General features: G+C 43.0%; 1 protein-coding gene across 1 annotated transcript in view; it reads left to right on the top strand.

Moving 5' to 3' along the window:
* ELAC2 (elaC ribonuclease Z 2) overlaps nucleotides 1–22,443 on the top strand; it is a 246,750-nt gene that overhangs the window by 136,797 nt on the left and 87,510 nt on the right. The window contains exon 14 of the mRNA XM_053710440.1: nucleotides 9,452–9,528. Coding sequence (XP_053566415.1) covers nucleotides 9,452–9,528 — 77 coding nt within the window. The remainder of the gene's footprint in view (nucleotides 1–9,451; nucleotides 9,529–22,443) is intronic.

Raw genomic sequence — 22,443 nt, 5'->3', positions numbered from 1 at the left:
GAACAAAAGCCTGATCCTTCGCCCTCAGGAGCGGTATCAGTTTGGAAACCATCTCCAGTCTGGAATAAGTCCAAGCCTTTTAGAAAACCAAAACCAGCTCCCAAGTCCACATGAAGGTGCGGCCCTCATTCCAGCTCAGCTGGTAGGGGGCAGATTACGTTTTTTCAAACAAATTTGGATCAATTCAATTCACAATCTTTGGATTCAAAACATTGTTTCAGAAGGGTACAGAATTGGCTTCAAGATAAGGCCTCCTGCAAAGAGATTTCTTTCCCGTGTCCCAGTAAATCCAGCAAAGGCTCAAGCATTTCTGAAATGTGTTTCAGATCTAGAGTTGGCTGGAGTAATTATGTCAGTTCCAGTTCTGGAACAGGGGCTGGGGTTTTATTCAAATCTCTTCATTGTACCAAAGAAGGAGAATTCCTTCAGACCAGTTCTGGATCTAAAAATATTCAATCGTTATGTAAGGATACCAACATTCAAAATGGTAACTATAAGGACTATTCTGCCTTTTGTTCAGCAAGGGCATTATATGTCCACAATAGATTTACAGGATGCATATCTGCATATTCCGATTCATCCAGATCACTATCGGTTTCTGAGATTCTCTTTCCTAGACAAGCACTACCAGTTTGTGGCTCTGCCGTTTGGCCTAGCAACAGCTCCAAGGATTTTTACAAAGGTTCTCGGTGCCCTTCTGTCTGTAATCAGAGAACAGGGTATTGTGGTATTTCCTTATTTGGACGATATCTTGGTACTTGCTCAGTCTTCACATTTAGCAGAATCTCATACGAATCGACTTGTGTTGTTTCTTCAAGATCATGGTTGGAGGATCAATTTACCGAAAAGTTCATTGATTCCTCAAACAAGGGTTACCTTTTTAGGTTTCCAGATAGATTCAGTGTCCATGACTCTGTCTCTGACAGACAAGAGACGTCTAAAATTGATCTCAGCTTGTCGAAACCTTCAATCACAATCATTCCCTTCGGTAGCCTTATGCATGGAAATTCTAGGTCTTATGACTGCTGCATCGGATGCGATCCCCTTTGCTCGTTTTCACATGCAACCTCTTCAGCTCTGTATGCTGAACCAGTGGTGCAGGGATTACACAAAGATATCTCAATTAATATCTTTAAAACCGATTGTTCGACACTCTCTGACGTGGTGGACAGATCACCATCGTTTAGTTCAGGGGGCTTCTTTTGTTCTTCCGACCTGGACTGTAATTTCAACAGATGCAAGTCTGACAGGTTGGGGAGCTGTTTGGGGGTCTCTGACAGCACAAGGGGTTTGGGAATCTCAGGAGGTGAGATTACCAATCAATATTTTGGAACTCCATGCAATTTTCAGAACTCTTCAGTCTTGGCCTCTTCTAAAGAGAGAATCGTTCATTTGTTTTCAGACAGACAATGTTACAACTGTGGCATACATCAATCATCAAGGAGGGACTCACAGTCCTCTGGCCATGAAAGAAGTATCTCGAATTCTGGTATGGGCGGAATCCAGCTCCTGTCTAGTTTCTGCGGTTCATATCCCAGGTATAGACAATTGGGAAGCGGATTATCTCAGTCGCCAAACGTTACATCCGGGCGAATAGTCTCTTCACCCAGAGGTATTTCTTCAGATTGTTCAAATATGGGGACTTCCAGAAATAGATCTGATGGCCTCTCATCTAATCAAGAAACTTCCCAGGTATCTGTCCAGATCCAGGGATCCTCAAGCGGAAGCAGTGGATGCATTGTCACTTCCTTGGAAGTATCATCCTGCCTATATCTTTCCGCCTCTAGTTCTTCTTCCAAGAGTAATCTCCAAGATTCTGAAGGAATGCTCGTTTGTTCTGCTGGTAGCTCCAGCATGGCCTCACAGGTTTTGGTATGCGGATCTTGTCCGGATGGCCTCTTGCCAACCGTGGACTCTTCCGTTAAGACCAGACCTTCTGTCGCAAGGTCCTTTTTTCCATCAGGATCTCAAATCCTTAAATTTAAAGGTATGGAGATTGAACGCTTTATTCTTAGTCAAAGAGGTTTCTCTGACTCTGTGATTAATACTATGTTACAGGCTCGTAAATCCGTATCTAGGGAGATATATTATAGAGTCTGGAAGACTTATATTTCTTGGTGTCTTTCTCATCATTTTTCCTGGCATTCTTTTAGAATTCCGAGAATTTTACAGTTTCTTCAGGATGGTTTGGATAAAGGTTTGTCTGCAAGTTCCTTGAAAGGACAAATCTCTGCTCTTTCTGTTCTTTTTCACAGAAAGATTGCTAATCTTCCTGATATTCATTGTTTTGTACAAGCTTTGGTTCGTATAAAACCTGTCATTAAGTCAATTTCTCCTCCTTGGAGTTTGAATTTGGTTCTGGGGGCTCTTCAAGCTCCTCCGTTTGAACCTATGCATTCATTGGACATTAAATTACTTTCTTAAAAAGTTTTATTCCTTTTGGCCATCTCTTCTGCCAGAAGAGTTTCTGAATTATCTGCTCTTTCTTGTGAGTCTCCTTTTCTGATTTTTCATCAGGATAAGGCGGTGTTGCGAACTTCTTTTAAATTTTTACCTAAGGTTGTGAATTCTAACAACATTAGTAGAGAAATTGTGGTTCCTTCATTGTGTCCTAATCCTAAGAATTCTAAGGAGAAATCATTGCATTCTTTGGATGTAGTTAGAGCTTTGAAATATTATGTTGAAGCTACTAAGAATTTCCGAAAGACTTCTAGTCTATTTGTTATCTTTTCCGGTTCTAGGAAAGGGCAGAAAGCTTCTGCCATTTCTTTGGCATCTTGGTTGAAATCTTTAATTCATCATGCTTATGTCGAGTCGGGTAAAACTCTGCCTCAAAGGATTACAGCTCATTCTACTAGGTCAGTTTCTACTTCCTGGGCGTTTAGGAATGAAGCTTCGGTTGATCAGATTTGCAAAGCAGCAACTTGGTCTTCTTTGCATACTTTTACTAAATTCTACCATTTTGATGTGTTTTCTTCTTCTGAAGCAGTTTTTGGTAGAAAAGTACTTCAGGCAGCTGTTTCAGTTTGATTCTTCTGCTTATAATTTCAGTTTCTCCAACATAGGTGTGTCCGGTCCACGGCGTCATCCTTACTTGTGGGATATTCTCTTCCCCAACAGGAAATGGCAAAGAGCCCAGCAAAGCTGGTCACATGATCCCTCCTAGGCTCCGCCTACCCCAGTCATTCTCTTTGCCGTTGTACAGGCAACATCTCCACGGAGATGGCTTAGAGTTTTTTAGTGTTTAACTGTAGTTTTTATTATTCAATCAAGAGTTTGTTATTTTGAAATAGTGCTGGTATGTACTATTTACTCAGAAACAGAAAAGAGATGAAGATTTCTGTTTGTATGAGGAAAATGATTTTAGCAACCGTCACTAAAATCCATGGCTGTTCCACACAGGACTGTTGAGAGCAATTAACTTCAGTTGGGGGAACAGTGTGCAGTCTCTTGCTGCTTGAGGTATGACACATTCTAACAAGACGATGTAATGCTGGAAGCTGTCATTTTCCCTATGGGATCCGGTAAGCCATGTTTATTCAGCAAGTAAATAAGGGCTTCACAAGGGCTTATTAAGACTGTAGACTTTTTCTGGGCTAAATCGATTCATTATTAACACATATTTAGCCTTGAGGAATCATTTTATCTGGGTATTTTGATATAATAATATCGGCAGGCACTGTATTAGACACCTTATTCTTTAGGGGCTTTCCCAAAGCATAAGCAGAGCCTCATTTTCGCGCCGGTGTTGCGCACTTGTTTTTGAGAGGCATGGCATGCAGTCGCATGTGAGAGGAGCTCTGATACTTAGAAAAGACTTTCTGAAGGCGTCATTTGGTATCGTATTCCCCTTTGGGCTTGGTTGGGTCTCAGCAAAGCAGATACCAGGGACTGTAAAGGGGTTAAAGTTCAAAACGGCTCCGGTTCCGTTATTTTAAGGGTTAAAGCTTCCAAATTTGGTGTGCAATACTTTTAAGGCTTTAAGACACTGTGGTGAAAATTTGGTGAATTTTGAACAATTCCTTCATGTTTTTTCGCAATTGCAGTAATAAAGTGTGTTCAGTTTAAAATTTAAAGTGACAGTAACGGTTTTATTTTAAAACGTTTTTTGTACTTTGTTATCAAGTTTATGCCTGTTTAACATGTCTGAACTACCAGATAGACTGTGTTCTGAATGTGGGGAAGCCAGAATTCCTATTCATTTAAATAAATGTGATTTATGTGATAATGACAATGATGCCCAAGATGATTCCTCAAGTGAGGGGAGTAAGCATGGTACTGCATCATTCCCTCCTTCGTCTACACGAGTCTTGCCCACTCAGGAGGCCCCTAGTACATCTAGCGCGCCAATACTCCTTACTATGCAACAATTAACGGCTGTAATGGATAATTCTGTCAAAAACATTTTAGCCAAAATGAACACTTATCAGCGTAAGCGCGGCTGCTCTGTTTTAGATACTGAAGAGCATGACGACGCTGATAATAATATTTCCGAAGGGCCCCTAACCCAGTCTGATGGGGCCAGGGAGGTTTTGTCTGAGGGAGAAATTACTGATTCAGGGAACATTTCTCAACAGGCTGAACCTGATGTGATTGCATTTAAATTTAAGTTGGAACATCTCCGCATTCTGCTTAAGGAGGTATTATCCACTTTGGATGATTGTGACAAGTTGGTCATCCCAGAGAAACTATGTAAAATGGACAAGTTCCTAGAGGTGCCGGGGCTCCCAGAAGCTTTTCCTATACCCAAGCGGGTGGCGGACATTGTTAACAAGGAATGGGAAAGGCCCGGTATCCCTTTCGTCCCTCCCCCCATATTTAAAAAATTGTTTCCTATGGTCGACCCCAGAAAGGACTTATGGCAGACAGTCCCCAAGGTCGAGGGAGCGGTTTCCACTTTAAACAAACGCACCACTATACCCATAGAGGATAGTTGTGCTTTCAAAGATCCTATGGATAAAAAATTAGAAGGTTTGCTTAAAAAGATGTTTGTTCAGCAAGGTTACCTTCTACAACCAATTTCATGCATTGTCCCTGTTGCTACAGCCGCATGTTTCTGGTTCGATGATCTGATAAAGGCGGTCGGTAGTGAGTCTCCTCCTTTTGAGGAGATTATGGACAGAATCAATGCTCTCAAATTGGCTAATTCCTTCACCCTAGACGCCACTTTGCAATTGGCTAGGTTAGCGGCTAAGAATTCTGGGTTTGCTATTGTGGCGCGCAGAGCGCTTTGGTTGAAATCTTGGTCGGCTGATGCGTCTTCCAAGAACAAGCTACTTAACATTCCTTTCAAGGGGAAAACGCTGTTTGGCCCTGACTTGAAAGAGATTATCTCTGATATCACTGGGGGTAAGGGCCACGCCCTTCCTCAGGATCGGCCTTTCAAGGCAAAAAATAAACCTAATTTTCGTCCCTTTCGTAGAAACGGACCAGCCCAAGGTGCTACGTCCTCTAAGCAAGAGGGTAATACTTCTCAAGCCAAGCCAGCTTGGAGACCAATGCAAGGCTGGAACAAGGGAAAGCAGGCCAAGAAACCTGCCACTGCTACCAAGACAGCATGAAATGTTGGCCCCCGATCCGGGACCGGATCTGGTGGGGGGCAGACTCTCTCTCTTCGCTCAGGCTTGGGCAAGAGATGTTCTGGATCCTTGGGCGCTAGAAATAGTCTCCCAAGGTTATCTTCTGGAATTCAAGGGACTTCCCCCAAGGGGGAGGTTCCACAGGTCTCAGTTGTCTTCAGACCACATAAAAAGACAGGCATTCTTACATTGTGTAGAAGACCTGTTAAAAATGGGAGTGATTCATCCTGTTCCATTAAGAGAACAAGGGATGGGGTTCTACTCCAATCTGTTCATAGTTCCCAAAAAAGAGGGAACGTTCAGACCAATCTTAGATCTCAAGATCTTAAACAAGTTTCTCAAGGTTCCATCGTTCAAGATGGAAACCATTCGAACTATTCTTCCTTCCATCCAGGAAGGTCAATTCATGACCACGGTGGATTTAAAGGATGCGTATCTACATATTCCTATCCACAAGGAACATCATCGGTTCCTAAGGTTCGCATTCCTGGACAAACATTACCAGTTCGTGGCGCTTCCTTTCGGATTAGCCACTGCTCCAAGGATTTTCACAAAAGTACTAGGGTCCCTTCTAGCTGTGCTAAGACCAAGGGGCATTGCTGTAGTACCTTACTTGGACGACATTCTGATTCAAGCGTCGTCCCTTCCTCAAGCAAAGGCTCACACGGACATTGTCCTGGCCTTTCTCAGATCTCACGGATGGAAAGTGAACGTGGAAAAGAGTTCTCTATCCCCGTCAACAAGGGTTCCCTTCTTGGGAACAATAATAGACTCCTTAGAAATGAGGATTTTTCTGACAGAGGCCAGAAAAACAAATCTTCTAGACTCTTGTCGGATACTTCATTCCGTCCCTCTTCCTTCCATAGCTCAGTGCATGGAAGTGATCGGGTTGATGGTAGCGGCAATGGACATAGTTCCTTTTGCGCGCATTCATCTAAGACCATTACAACTGTGCATGCTCAGTCAGTGGAATGGGGACTATACAGACTTGTCTCCGAAGATACAAGTAAATCAGAGGACCAGAGACTCACTCCGTTGGTGGCTGTCCCTGGACAACCTGTCACAAGGGATGACATTCCGCAGACCAGAGTGGGTCATTGTCACGACCGACGCCAGTCTGATGGGCTGGGGCGCGGTCTGGGGATCCCTGAAAGCACAGGGTCTTTGGTCTCGGGAAGAATCTCTTCTACCGATAAATATTCTGGAACTGAGAGCGATATTCAATGCTCTCAGGGCTTGGCCTCAGCTAGCGAGGGCCAAGTTCATACGGTTTCAATCAGACAACATGACGACTGTTGCGTACATCAACCATCAGGGGGGAACAAGGAGTTCCCTGGCGATGGAAGAAGTGACCAAAATCATTCTATGGGCGGAGTCTCACTCCTGCCACCTGTCTGCTATCCACATCCCAGGAGTGGAAAATTGGGAAGCGGATTTTCTGAGTCGTCAGACATTGCATCCGGGGGAGTGGGAACTCCATCCGGAAATCTTTGCACAAGTCACTCAGCTGTGGGGCATTCCAGACATGGATCTGATGGCCTCTCGTCAGAACTTCAAAGTTCCTTGCTACGGGTCCAGATCCATGGATCCCAAGGCGGCTCTAGTGGATGCACTAGTAGCACCTTGGACCTTCAAACTAGCTTATGTGTTCCCGCCGTTTCCTCTCATCCCCAGGCTGGTAGCCAGGATCAATCAGGAGAGGGCGTCGGTGATCTTGATAGCTCCTGCGTGGCCACGCAGGACTTGGTATGCAGATCTGGTGAATATGTCATCGGCTCCACCTTGGAAGCTACCTTTGAGACGAGACCTTCTTGTTCAGGGTCCGTTCGAACATCCGAATCTGGTTTCACTCCAGCTGACTGCTTGGAGATTGAGCGCTTGATTTTATTGAAGCGAGGGTTCTCAGATTCTGTTATCGATACTCTTGTTCAGGCCAGAAAGCCTGTAACTAGAAAGATTTACCACAAAATTTGGAAAAAATATATCTGTTGGTGTGAATCTAAAGGATTCCCTTGGGACAAGGTTAAGATTCCTAGGATTCTATCCTTCCTTCAAGAAGGATTGGAAAAGGGATTATCTGCAAGTTCCCTGAAGGGACAGATTTCTGCCTTGTCGGTGTTACTTCACAAAAAACTGGCTGCTGTGCCAGATGTTCAAGCCTTTGTTCAGGCTCTGGTTAGAATTAAGCCTGTTTACAAACCTTTGACTCCTCCTTGGAGTCTCAATTTAGTTCTTTCAGTTCTTCAGGGGGTTCCGTTTGAACCCTTGCATTCCGTTGATATTAAGTTATTATCTTGGAAAGTTTTGTTTTTAGTTGCAATTTCTTCTGCCAGAAGAGTTTCAGAATTATCTGCTCTGCAGTGTTCTCCTCCTTATCTGGTGTTCCATGCAGATAAGGTGGTTTTACGTACTAAACCTGGTTTTCTTCCAAAAGTTGTTTCTAACAAAAACATTAACCAGGAGATTATCGTACCTTCTCTGTGTCCGAAACCAGTTTCAAAGAAGGAACGTTTGTTGCACAATTTGGATGTTGTTCGCGCTCTAAAATTCTATTTGGATGCTACAAAGGATTTTAGACAAACATCTTCCTTGTTTGTTGTTTATTCTGGTAAAAGGAGAGGTCTAAAAGCAACTTCTACCTCTCTCTCTTTTTGGATTAAAAGCATCATCAGATTGGCTTACGAGACTGCCGGACGGCAGCCTCCCGAAAGGATCACAGCTCATTCCACTAGGGCTGTGGCTTCCACTTGGGCCTTCAAGAACGAGGCTTCTGTTGATCAGATATGTAGGGCAGCGACTTGGTCTTCACTGCACACTTTTACCAAATTTTACAAGTTTGATACTTTTGCTTCTTCTGAGGCTATTTTTGGGAGAAAGGTTTTGCAAGCCGTGGTGCCTTCCATTTAGGTGACCTGATTTGCTCCCTCCCTTCATCCGTGTCCTAAAGCTTTGGTATTGGTTCCCACAAGTAAGGATGACGCCGTGGACCGGACACACCTATGTTGGAGAAAACAGAATTTATGTTTACCTGATAAATTACTTTCTCCAACGGTGTGTCCGGTCCACGGCCCGCCCTGGTTTTTTTAATCAGGTCTGATAATTTATTTTCTTTAACTACAGTCACCACGGTACCATATGGTTTCTCCTATGCAAATATTCCTCCTTAACGTCGGTCGAATGACTGGGGTAGGCGGAGCCTAGGAGGGATCATGTGACCAGCTTTGCTGGGCTCTTTGCCATTTCCTGTTGGGGAAGAGAATATCCCACAAGTAAGGATGACGCCGTGGACCGGACACACCGTTGGAGAAAGTAATTTATCAGGTAAACATAAATTCTGTTTTTTTCATTATAAGATTTAAACTTTAGTTTGGGTGTGGATTATTTTCAGCGGAATTGGCTGTCTTTATTTTATTCCTCCCTCTCTAGTGACTCTTACGTGGAAGATCCACATCTTGGGTATCTGCTATCCCATACGTCACTAGCTCATGGACTCTTGCTAATTACATGAAAGAAAACATAATTTATATAAGAACTTACCTGATAAATTCATTTCTTTCATATTAGCAAGAGTCCATGAGGCCCACCCTTTTTGTGGTGGTTATGATTTTTTTGTATAAAGCACAATTATTCCAATTCCTTATTTTATATGTTTTCGCACTTTTTTCTTATCACCCCACTTCTTGGCTATGCGTTAAACTGATTTGTGGGTGTGGTGAGGGGTGTATTTATAGGCATTTTGAGGTTTGGGAAACTTTGCCCCTCCTGGTAGGAATGTATATCCCATACGTCACTAGCTCATGGACTCTTGCTAATATGAAAGAAATGAATTTATCAGGTAAGTTCTTACATAAATTATGTTTTTCCTTCTATAGGAAGAGACTGAGTGCCTTGGTGTGCGGGGCGAATGTCTCCTCAAATACCAACTGAGACCTCAGCGCGAGTGGCAAAGGTTAGTCTAAGAGCCCGGAAGAGCGTGTACTATTATAATCTACATAAGGAGCCTGTAGTCCTACGTTTAATAAGCTGTGTGTGTTACTGTATGTTGTGTGTAACTGAAGATCTGTGTGATTGTTACCTGCCTGTAGCCTTACGTCTAATGAGCTGTGTGTGTTACTGTATGTTGTGTGTAACTGAAGATCTGTGTGATTCTGTTACCTGCCTGTAGCCTTACGTCTAATGAGCTGTGTGTGTTACTGTATGTTGTGTGTAACTGAAGATCTGTGTGTTTGTTACCTGCCTGTAGTCCTACGTCTAATGAGCTGTGTGTGTTACTGTATGTTGTTGTGTGTAACTGAAGATCTGTGTGATTGTTACCTGGCTGTAGTCCTACGTTTAATGAGCTATGTGTTACTGTATGTTGTTGTGTGTAACTGTAGATCTGTGTGATTGTTATCTGGCTGTAGTCCTACGTTTAATGAGCTGTGTGTGTTACTGTATGTTGTGTGTAACTGAAGATCTGTGTGATTGTTACCTGCCTGTAGCCTTACGTCTAATGAGCTGTGTGTGTTACTGTATGTTGTGTGTAACTGAAGATCTGTGTGATTCTGTTACCTGCCTGTAGCCTTACGTCTAATGAGCTGTGTGTGTTACTGTATGTTGTGTGTAACTGAAGATCTGTGTGTTTGTTACCTGCCTGTAGTCCTACGTCTAATGAGCTGTGTGTGTTACTGTATGTTGTGTGTAACTGTAGATCTGTGTGTTTGTTACCTGCCTGTAGTCCTACGTCTAATGAGCTGTGTGTGTTACTGTATGTTGTGTGTAACTGAAGATCTGTGTGATTGTTACCGGCCTGTAGTCCTACGTCTAATGAGCTGTGTGTGTTACTGTATGTTGTGTGTAACTGAAGATCTGTGTGATTGTTACCTGCCTGTAGTCCTACGTCTAATGAGCTGTGTGTGTTACTGTATGTTGTGTGTAACTGAAGATTTGTGTGATTGTTACCTGGCTGTAGTCCTACGTCTAATGAGCTGTGTGTTACTGTATGTTGTTGTGTGTAACTGAAGATCTGTGTGATTGTTACCTGGCTGTAGTCCTACGTCTAATGAGCTGTGTGTGTTACTGTATGTTGTTGTGTGTAACTGAAGATCTGTGTGATTGTTACCTGGCTGTAGTCCTACGTTTAATGAGCTATGTGTTACTGTATGTTGTTGTGTGTAACTGTAGATCTGTGTGATTGTTATCTGGCTGTAGTCCTACGTTTAATGAGCTGTGTGTGTTACTGTATGTTGTGTGTAACTGTAGATCTGTGTGATTGTTACCTGCCTGTAGTCCTACGTCTAATGAGCTGTGTGTGTTACTGTATGTTGTGTGTAACTGTAGATCTGTGTGATTGTTACCTGCCTGTAGTCCTACGTCTAATGAGCTGTGTGTGTTACTGTATGTTGTGTGTAACTGTAGATCTGTGTGATTGTTACCTGCCTGTAGTCCTACGTCTAATGAGCTGTGTGTGTTACTGTATGTTGTTGTGTGTAACTGTAGATCTGTGTGATTGTTACCTGGCTGTAGTCCTACGTCTAATGAGCTGTGTGTGTTACTGTATGTTGTGTGTAACTGTACATCTGTGATTGTTACCTGCCTGTAGTCCTACGTCTAATGAGCTGTGTGTGTTACTGTATGTTGTGTGTAACTGAAGATCTGTGTGATTCTGTTACCTGCCTGTAGCCTTACGTCTAATGAGCTGTGTGTTACTGTATGTTCTTCTAGGTCAGTGGATCAATACATTCTAAGTCAATATCACTAATTATTCCCTAGGGAATAAATTAAATGGGGAGAAAACCTGATATGATAGGAATATTAAAATATAACTTTTATTGGGTTCAAATAAAATAGGAAAACATTTAAAACCACACTTAGGTACCGACTGTATGAAATGGATCTAACCAATTATTGTGGTAATTATTTGTTAAAGCCCCCACTTTAAGACACTTATGTGATTTGGTGTCAGTTTGAGTAAAAATTGCCCTATAGTTATTATTCCACAGTATTATAATGCGCTATCCAGTGCATATAAATTGGTGTCCAATGGAATACCTTGTGCAAAAATATATTATGGCAATTAAGTAGACGTTATAACTTATCAGTAGGTATCTCCTAAATATAATTGTATATACAACAAAACAATGACACTGCTTGCAGATATTATCAGAGCTGCTGAAATAGCAGTTGCTTAAACAGAGACTAAATTGTTATAAACTCACTAGAGAGCTCAATATCTCTGATTCATGATAGATTTCTTGTGTGTGTGAATTAAGATGATAATTAGAACTGTGTTAAAATAAACTCACCCGTTTATTGGGGTGTTCAGTGTATTTAATGTACTTTAATTATTCATCAACAGGATGAAGTAGCATTTAATTAAATCACAATGCTAGGTTTCTTGTGGTTATACAAAAACCACTGATATTAGATAAAACTTTAATTAGAGGCTGCAAGAAAATGCGCCGTTAGTTACCTCACCTGAACCGTTAATACCTTCTGGCTAAATACGGTAATTAAATACTAACTATGTTGTAGTAAATGATACCTTTGATAAGGTGCTTGCTACTCAGTATTGGCCGTGTGCTGCAGTAACGTAAAGAGTACAATTAATGTTCGTTTATCGTAATATATGTTAATCACTACACATCATAAATATGAACAACGACTGAGAGATATGTTCAGTTCCATAACCTGTGAGTCAAATTACAGCCGAAATCATTATTCAGTAGTTGGACTTAGTTTGAATTACAACCTCACAGCTAATTTGATAGGGCACACTCATTCCTTGTTACCGGAATAAAATCCATATAGAATATATTGTTACACACCTCACTCCGTTTGATTACTTGTACGGTAATGGTGTGTTATTCAGTGATGTGTGTTGTCCGGTGCATATCAGAGATTGGATAACATTACAAAGATTGGTTATATAGCAAAACCAGTGAGTTATAATACCGCCGTTATCTGTATTCAATAATTGTACTTAGTTAAATATTCCACACACATAGTCATTCATTCATACCCAACCACCAGAGCAAGAACTATATAGATTGTATTTATACACGTCTCTCTGTGTGAAAGACGTTTGTTTCTCCAACATAGGTGTGTCCGGTCCACGGCGTCATCCTTACTTGTGGGATATTCTCTTCCCCAACAGGAAATGGCAAAGAGCCCAGCAAAGCTGGTCACATGATCCCTCCTAGGCTCCGCCTACCCCAGTCATTCTCTTTGCCGTTGTACAGGCAACATCTCCACGGAGATGGCTTAGAGTTTTTTAGTGTTTAACTGTAGTTTTTATTATTCAATCAAGAGTTTGTTATTTTGAAATAGTGCTGGTATGTACTATTTACTCAGAAACAGAAAAGAGATGAAGATTTCTGTTTGTATGAGGAAAATGATTTTAGCAACCGTAACTAAAATCCATGGCTGTTCCACACAGGACTGTTGAGAGCAATTAACTTCAGTTGGGGGAACAGTGTGCAGTCTCTTGCTGCTTGAGGTATGACACATTCTAACAAGACGATGTAATGCTGGAAGCTGTCATTTTCCCTATGGGATCCGGTAAGCCATGTTTATTACGATCATAAATAAGGGCTTCACAAGGGCTTATTAAGACTGTAGACTGTTTCTGGGCTAAATCGATTCATTATTAACACATATTTAGCCTTGAGGAATCATTTTATCTGGGTATTTTTGATATAATAATATCGGCAGGCACTGTATTAGACACCTTATTCCTTAGGGGCTTTCCCAAAGCTTAAGCAGAGCCTCATTTTCGCGCCGGTGTGGCGCACTTGTTTTTGAGAGGCATGGCATGCAGTCGCATGTGAGAGGAGCTCTGATACTTAGAAAAGACTTTCTGAAGGCGTCATTTGGTATCGTATTCCCCTTTGGGCTTGGTTGGGTCTCAGCAAAGCTGATACCAGGGACTGTAAAGGGGTTAAAGTTTAAAACGGCTCCGGTTCCGTTATTTTAAGGGTTAAAGCTTCCAAATTTGGTGTGCAATACTTTTAAGGCTGAAAATTTGGTGAATTTTGAACAATTCCTTCATGTTTTTTCGCAATTGCAGTAATAAAGTGTGTTCAGTTTAAAATTTAAAGTGACAGTAACGGTTTTATTTTAAAACGTTTTTGTACTTTGTTATCAAGTTTATGCCTGTTTAACATGTCTGAACTACCAGATAGACTGTGTTCTGAATGTGGGGAAGCCAGAATTCCTATTCATTTAAATAAATGTGATTTATGTGATAATGACAATGATGCCCAAGATGATTCCTCAAGTGAGGGGAGTAAGCATGGTACTGCATCATTCCCTCCTTCGTCTACACGAGTCTTGCCCACTCAGGAGGCCCCTAGTACATCTAGCGCGCCAATACTCCTTACTATGCAACAATTAACGGCTGTAATGGATAATTCTGTCAAAAACATTTTAGCCAAAATGAACCCTTGTCAGCGTAAGCGTGGCTGCTCTGTTTTAGATACTGAAGAGCATGACGACGCTGATATTAATATCTCTGAATGGCCCCTAACCCAGTCTGATGGGGCCAGGGAGGTTTTGTCTGAGGGAGAAATTACTGATTCAGGGAACATTTCTCAACAGGCTGAACCTGATGTGATTGCATTTAAATTTAAGTTGGAACATCTCTGCATTCTGCTTAAGGAGGTATTATCCACTCTGGATGATTGTGAAAAGTTGGTCATCCCAGAGAAACTATGTAAAATGGACAAGTTCCTAGAGGTGCCGGGGCTCCCAGAAGCTTTTCCTATACCCAAGCGGGTGGCGGACATTGTTAATAAAGAATGGGAAAGGCCCGGTATTCCTTTCGTCCCTCCCCCCATATTTAAAAAATTGTTTCCTATGGTCGACCCCAGAAAGGACTTATGGCAGACAGTCCCCAAGGTCGAGGGAGCGGTTTCCACTTTAAACAAACGCACCACTATACCCATAGAGGATAGTTGTGCTTTCAAAGATCCTATGGATAAAAAATTAGAAGGTTTGCTTAAAAAGATGTTTGTTCAGCAGGGTTACCTTCTACAACCAATTTCATGCATTGTCCCTGTCGCTACAGCCGCATGTTTCTGGTTCGATGAGCTGATAAAGACGCTCGATAGTGATTCTCCTCCTTATGAGGAGATTATGGACAGAATCAATGCTCTCAAATTGGCTAATTCTTTCACCCTAGACGCCACTTTGCAATTGGCTAGGTTAGCGGCTAAGAATTCTGGGTTTGCTATTGTGGCGCGCAGAGCGCTTTGGTTGAAATCTTGGTCGGCTGATGCGTCTTCCAAGAACAAGCTACTTAACATTCCTTTCAAGGGGAAAACGCTGTTTGGCCCTGACTTGAAAGAGATTATCTCTGATATCACTGGGGGTAAGGGCCACGCCCTTCCTCAGGATCGGCCTTTCAAGGCAAAAAATAGACCTAATTTTCGTCCCTTTCGTACAAAAGGACCAGCCCAAAGTGCTACGTCCTCTAAGCAAGAGGGTAATACTTCTCAAGCCAAGCCAGCTTGGAGACCAATGCAAGGCTGGAACAAGGGAAAGCAGGCCAAGAAACCTGCCACTGCTACCAAGACAGCATGAAATGTTGGCCCCCGATCCGGGACCGGATCTGGTGGGGGGCAGACTCTCTCTCTTCGCTCAGGCTTGGGCAAGAGATGTTCTGGATCCTTGGGCGCTAGAAATAGTCTCCCAAGGTTATCTTCTGGAATTCAAGGGACTTCCCCCAAGGGGGAGGTTCCACAGGTCTCGGTTGTCTTCAGACCACATAAAAAGACAGGCGTTCTTACATTGTGTAGAAGACCTGTTAAAAATGGGAGTGATTCATCCAGTTCCATTAAGAGAACAAGGGATGGGGTTCTACTCCAATCTGTTCATAGTTCCCAAAAAAGAGGGAACGTTCAGACCAATCTTAGATCTCAAGATCTTAAACAAGTTTCTCAAGGTTCCATCGTTCAAGATGGAAACCATTCGAACTATTCTTCCTTCCATCCAGGAAGGTCAATTCATGACCACGGTGGATTTAAAGGATGCGTATCTACATATTCCTATCCACAAGGAACATCATCGGTTCCTAAGGTTCGCATTCCTGGACAAACATTACCAGTTCGTGGCGCTTCCTTTCGGATTAGCCACTGCTCCAAGGATTTTCACAAAGGTACTAGGGTCCCTTCTAGCTGTGCTACGACCAAGGGGCGTTGCGGTAGTACCTTACTTGGACGACATTCTGATTCAAGCGTCGTCCCTTCCTCAAGCAAAGGCTCACACGGACATCGTCCTGGCCTTTCTCAGATCTCACGGATGGAAAGTGAACGTGGAAAAGAGTTCTCTATCCCCGTCAACAAGGGTTCCCTTCTTGGGAACAATTATAGACTCCTTAGAAATGAGGATTTTTCTGACAGAGGTCGGAAAAACAAAACTTCTAGACTCTTGTCGGATACTTCATTCCGTTCCTCTTCCTTCCATAGCTCAGTGCATGGAAGTGATCGGGTTGATGGTAGCGGCAATGGACATAGTTCCTTTTGCGCGCATTCATCTAAGACCATTACAACTGTGCATGCTCAGTCAGTGGAATGGGGACTATACAGACTTGTCTCCGAAGATACAAGTAAATCAGAGGACCAGAGACTCACTCCGTTGGTGGCTGTCCCTGGACAACCTGTCACAAGGGATGACATTCCGCAGACCAGAGTGGGTCATTGTCACGACCGACGCCAGTCTGATGGGCTGGGGCGCGGTCTGGGGATCCCTGAAAGCTCAGGGTCTTTGGTCTCGGGAAGAATCTCTTCTACCGATAAATATTCTGGAACTGAGAGCGATATTCAATGCTCTCAAGGCCTGGCCTCAGCTAGCGAGGACCAAGTTCATACGGTTTCAATCAGACAACATGACAACTGTTGCGTACATCAACCATCAGGGGGGAACAAGGAGTTCCCTAGCGATGGAAGAAGTGACCAAAATCATTCTATGGGCGGAGTCTCACTCCTGCCACCTGTCTGCTATCCACATCCCAGGAGTGGAAAATTGGGAAGCGGATTTTCTGAGTCGTCAGACATTGCATCCGGGGGAGTGGGAACTCCATCCGGAAATCTTTGCCCAAGTCACTCACCTGTGGGGCATTCCAGACATGGATCTGATGGCCTCTCGTCAGAACTTCAAAGTTCCTTGCTACGGGGCCAGATCCAGGGATCCCAAGGCGGCACTAGTGGATGCACTAGTAGCACCTTGGACCTTCAAACTAGCTTATGTGTTCCCGCCATTTCCTCTCATCCCCAGGCTGGTAGCCAGGATCAATCAGGAGAGGGCGTCGGTGATCTTGATAGCTCCTGCGTGGCCACGCAGGACTTGGTATGCAGATCTGGTGAATATGTCATCGGCTCCACCTTGGAAGCTACCTTTGAGACGAGACCTTCTTGTTCAGGGTCCGTTCGAACATCCGAATCTGGTTTCACTCCAGCTGACTGCTTGGAGATTGAACGCTTGATTTTATCGAAGCGAGGATTCTCAGATTCTGTTATCGATACTCTTGTTCAGGCCAGAAAGCCTGTAACTAGAAAGATTTACCACAAAATTTGGAAAAAATATATCTGTTGGTGTGAATCTAAAGGATTCCCTTGGGACAAGGTTAAGATTCCTAGGATTCTATCCTTCCTTCAAGAAGGATTGGAAAAAGGATTATCTGCAAGTTCCCTGAAGGGACAGATTTCTGCCTTGTCGGTGTTACTTCACAAAAAGCTGGCAGCTGTGCCAGATGTTCAAGCCTTTGTTCAGGCTCTGGTTAGAATCAAGCCTGTTTACAAACCTTTGACTCCTCCTTGGAGTCTCAATTTAGTTCTTTCAGTTCTTCAGGGGGTTCCGTTTGAACCCTTACATTCCGTTGATATTAAGTTATTATCTTGGAAAGTTTTGTTTTTAGTTGCAATTTCTTCTGCTAGAAGAGTCTCAGAATTATCTGCTCTGCAGTGTTCTCCTCCTTATCTGGTGTTCCATGCAGATAAGGTGGTTTTACGTACTAAACCTGGTTTTCTTCCAAAAGTTGTTTCTAACAAAAACATTAACCAGGAGATTATCGTACCTTCTCTGTGTCCAAAACCAGTTTCAAAGAAGGAACGTTTGTTGCACAATTTGGATGTTGTTCGCGCTCTAAAATTCTATTTAGATGCTACAAAGGATTTTAGACAAACATCTTCCTTGTTTGTTGTTTATTCAGGTAAAAGGAGAGGTCAAAAAGCAACTTCTACCTCTCTCTCTTTTTGGATTAAAAGCATCATCAGATTGGCTTACGAGACTGCCGGACGGCAGCCTCCCGAAAGAATCACAGCTCATTCCACTAGGGCTGTGGCTTCCACATGGGCCTTCAAGAACGAGGCTTCTGTTGATCAGATATGTAGGGCAGCGACTTGGTCTTCACTGCACACTTTTACCAAATTTTACAAGTTTGATACTTTTGCTTCTTCTGAGGCTATTTTTGGGAGAAAGGTTTTGCAAGCCGTGGTGCCTTCCATTTAGGTGACCTGATTTGCTCCCTCCCTTCATCCGTGTCCTAAAGCTTTGGTATTGGTTCCCACAAGTAAGGATGACGCCGTGGACCGGACACACCTATGTTGGAGAAAACAGAATTTATGTTTACCTGATAAATTTCTTTCTCCAACGGTGTGTCCGGTCCACGGCCCGCCCTGGTTTTTTAATCAGGTCTGATAATTTATTTTCTTTAACTACAGTCACCACGGTACCATATGGTTTCTCCTATGCAAATATTCCTCCTTAACGTCGGTCGAATGACTGGGGTAGGCGGAGCCTAGGAGGGATCATGTGACCAGCTTTGCTGGGCTCTTTGCCATTTCCTGTTGGGGAAGAGAATATCCCACAAGTAAGGATGACGCCGTGGACCGGACACACCGTTGGAGAAAGAAATTTATCAGGTAAACATAAATTCTGTTTTCTCCAACATAGGTGTGTCCGGTCCACGGCGTCATCCTTACTTGTGGGATATTCTCTTCCCCAACAGGAAATGGCAAAGAGCCCAGCAAAGCTGGTCACATGATCCCTCCTAGGCTCCGCCTACCCCAGTCATTCTCTTTGCCGTTGCACAGGCAACATCTCCACGGAGATGGTTAAGAGTTTTTTGGTGTTGAAATGTAGTTTTTATCCTTCAATCAAGAGTTTGTTATTTTAAAATAGTGCTGGTATGTACTATTTACTCTGAAACAGAAAAGAGATGAAGATTTCTGTTTGTAAGAGGAAGATGATTTTAGCAACCGTTACTAAAATCGATGGCTGTTTCCACACAGGACTGTTGAGATGAAGTAACTTCAGTTGGGGGAAACAGTGGGCAGACTTTGCTGCTTGAGGTATGACTGGCCACATTTCTAACAAGACTTTGTAATGCTGGAAGGCTGTCATTTTCCCTATGGGAACCGGTAAGCCATTTTCTTAGTTTAGTACAAGAATAAAGGGCTTCATAAGGGCTTTAAAGACTGGTAGACATATTTTTGGGCTAAAACGATTACTTTCTAAGCATATTTGGTGGATTATAACATTTAATAGTTCTTATAATCTTGGGGATTGTTTTAAAAAAACGGCAGGCACTGTATTGGACACCTTTTTCACTGGGGGCCTTTTCTAGTCATAGGCAGAGCCTCATTTTCGCGCCACTAATGCGCAGTTGTTTTTGGAGAGCAAGGCATGCAGATGCATGTGTGAGGAGCTAAGAACCACTGAAAAAGCTTATTGAAGGCGTCATTTGGTATCGTATTCCCCTCTGGGCTTGGTTGGGTCTCAGCAAAGCAGATACCTGGGACTGTATAGGGGTTAATTGTAAAAACGGCTCCGGTTCCGTTATTTTAAGGGTTAAAGCTTTCAAATTTGGTGTGCAATACTTTTAAGGCTTTAAGACACTGTGGTGAAATTTTGGTGAATTTTGAACAATTCCTTCATACTTTTTCACATATTCAGTAATAAAGTGTGTTCAGTTTAAAATTTAAAGTGACAGTAACGGTTTTATTTTAAAACGTTTTTTGTGCTTTGTTATCAAGTTTATGCCTGTTAACATGTCTGAACCATCAGATAAACGATGTTCTATATGTTTGAAAGCCAAGGTTCCTCCCCATTTAAATATATGTGATGATTGTGACATAGTGTCCAAACAAAGTAGGGACAATGATGCCACTGATGATGTTGCCCAAGATGATTCCTCAAGTGAGGGGAGTAAGCATGGTACTGCATCATCCCCTTCTGTGTCTACACCAGTCATGCCCACACAAGAGGCCCCTAGTACATCTAGTGCGCCAATACTTATTACTATGCAACAATTAACGGCTGTAATGGATAATTCTATTAAAAACATTTTATCCAAAATGCCCACTTATCAGAGAAAGCGCGATTGCTCGGTTTTAGATACTGAAGAGCAAGAGGACGCTGATGATAATTGTTCTGACATACCCTCACACTAATCTGAAGGGGCCAGGAGGGAGGTTTTGTCTGAGGGAGAAATTTCAGATTCAGGAAAAATTTCTCAACAAGCTGAACCTGATGTTATTACATTTAAATTTAAATTAGAACATCTCCGTGCACTGCTTAAGGAGGTGTTATCTACTCTGGATGATTGTGACAATTTGGTCATTCCAGAGAAATTATGTAAGATGGACAAGTTCCTAGAGGTCCCGGTGCCCCCCGATGCTTTTCCTATACCCAAGCGGGTGGCGGACATTGTAAATAAGGAATGGGAAAGGCCCAGCATACCTTTTGTTCCTCCCCCTATATTTAAGAAATTATTTCCTATGGTCGACCCCAGAAAGGACTTATGGCAGACAGTCCCCAAGGTCGAGGGGGCGGTTTCTACTCTAAACAAACGCACTACTATCCCTATAGAAGATAGTTGTGCTTTCAAAGATCCTATGGATAAAAAATTAGAGGGTTTGCTTAAAAAGATGTTTGTTCAGCAAGGTTACCTTCTACAACCAATTTCATGCATTGTTCCTGTCACTACAGCAGCGTGTTTCTGGTTCGAAGAACTAGAAAAGTCGCTCAATAAAGAATCTTCGTATGAGGAGGTTATGGACAGAGTTCAAGCACTTAAATTGGCTAACTCTTTTATTTTAGATGCCGCTTTGCAATTAGCTAGATTAGCGGCGAAAAATTCAGGATTTGCTATTGTGGCGCGCAGAGCGCTTTGGCTAAAGTCTTGGTCAGCGGATGTGTCCTCCAAGACCAAATTGCTTAACATCCCTTTCAAGGGTAAAACACTGTTTGGCCCTGACTTGAAAGAGATTATTTCAGACATCACTGGGGGAAAGGGCCACGCCCTTCCTCAGGATAGGTCTTTTAAGGCTAAAAATAAGCCAAATTTTCGTCCCTTTCGCAGAAACGGACCAGCCTCAAATTCTACACCCTCTAAGCAAGAGGGTAATACTTCTCAAACCAAACCAGCCTGGAGACCGATGCAAGGCTGGAACAAGGGTAAGCAGGCCAAGAAACCTGCCACTGCTACCAAAACAGCATGAAGTGTTGGCCCCCGATCCGGGACCGGATCTGGTGGGGGGCAGACTCTCTCTCTTTGCTCAGGCTTGGGCAAGAGATGTTCAGGATCCTTGGGCGCTAGAAATAGTTTCTCAAGGTTATCTCCTGGAATTCAAGGAACTACCCCCAAGGGGAAGGTTCCACAGGTCTCAATTATCTTCAAACCAAATAAAAAGACAGGCATTCTTACATTGTGTAGAAGACCTGTTAAGAATGGGAGTGATTCATCCAGTTCCATTAGGAGAACAAGGGATGGGGTTTTACTCCAACCTGTTCATAGTTCCCAAAAAAGAGGGAACATTCAGACCAATTTTAGATCTCAAGATTCTAAACAAATTTCTCAGGGTTCCATCGTAAAAAATGGAAACCATTCGAACGATTCTTCCTACCATCCAGGAAGGTCAATTCATGACCACGGTGGATTTAAAGGATGCGTACCTACATATTCCTATCCACAAGGAACATCATCGGTTCCTAAGGTTCGCCTTTCTGGACAAGCATTACCAGTTTGTGGCACTTCCATTCGGATTAGCCACTGCTCCAAGGATTTTCACAAAGGTACTAGGGTCCCTTCTAGCGGTGCTAAGACCAAGGGGCATTGCAGTAGTACCTTACTTGGACGACATCCTGATTCAAGCGTCGTCTCTGTCAAAAGCAAAGGCTCATACGGACATTGTCCTAGCCTTTCTCAGATCTCACGGGTGGAAAGTGAACATAGAAAAAAGTTCTCTGTCTCCGTCAACAAGAGTTCCCTTCTTGGGAACAATAATAGATTCCTTAGAAATGAAGATTTTTCTGACAGAGGTCAGAAAATCAAAACTTCTAAGCTCTTGTCAAGTACTTCATTCTGTTCTTCTTCCTTCCATAGCGCAGTGCATGGAAGTAATAGGTTTGATGGTTGCGGCAATGGACATAGTTCCTTTTGCACGAATTCATCTAAGACCATTACAACTGTGCATGCTCAGACAGTGGAATGGGGATTATACAGACTTGTCTCCGACGATTCAAGTAGATCAAAAGACCAGAGATTCACTCCGTTGGTGGCTGACCCTGGACAACCTGTCACAGGGAATGAGCTTCCGCAGACCGGAGTGGGTGATTGTCACGATCGACGCCAGCCTGGTGGGCTGGGGCGCGGTCTGGGAACCCCTGAAAGCTCAGGGTCTATGGTCTCGGGAAGAATCTCTTCTCCTGATAAACATTCTGGAACTGAGAGCGATATTCAATGCTCTCAAAGCTTGGCCTCCTCTAACAAAGGCCAAATTCATAAGGTTTCAATCAGACAACATGACGACTGTTGCGTATATCAACCATCAGGGGGAACAAGGAGTTCCCTGGCGATGGAGGAAGTGACCAAGATAATTCAATG

Source organism: Bombina bombina, chromosome 1, assembly GCF_027579735.1.
Source record: "Bombina bombina isolate aBomBom1 chromosome 1, aBomBom1.pri, whole genome shotgun sequence".
NCBI classification, from domain to species: domain Eukaryota; kingdom Metazoa; phylum Chordata; class Amphibia; order Anura; family Bombinatoridae; genus Bombina; species Bombina bombina.
This window is presented reverse-complemented; position numbering and strand designations above follow the sequence as displayed.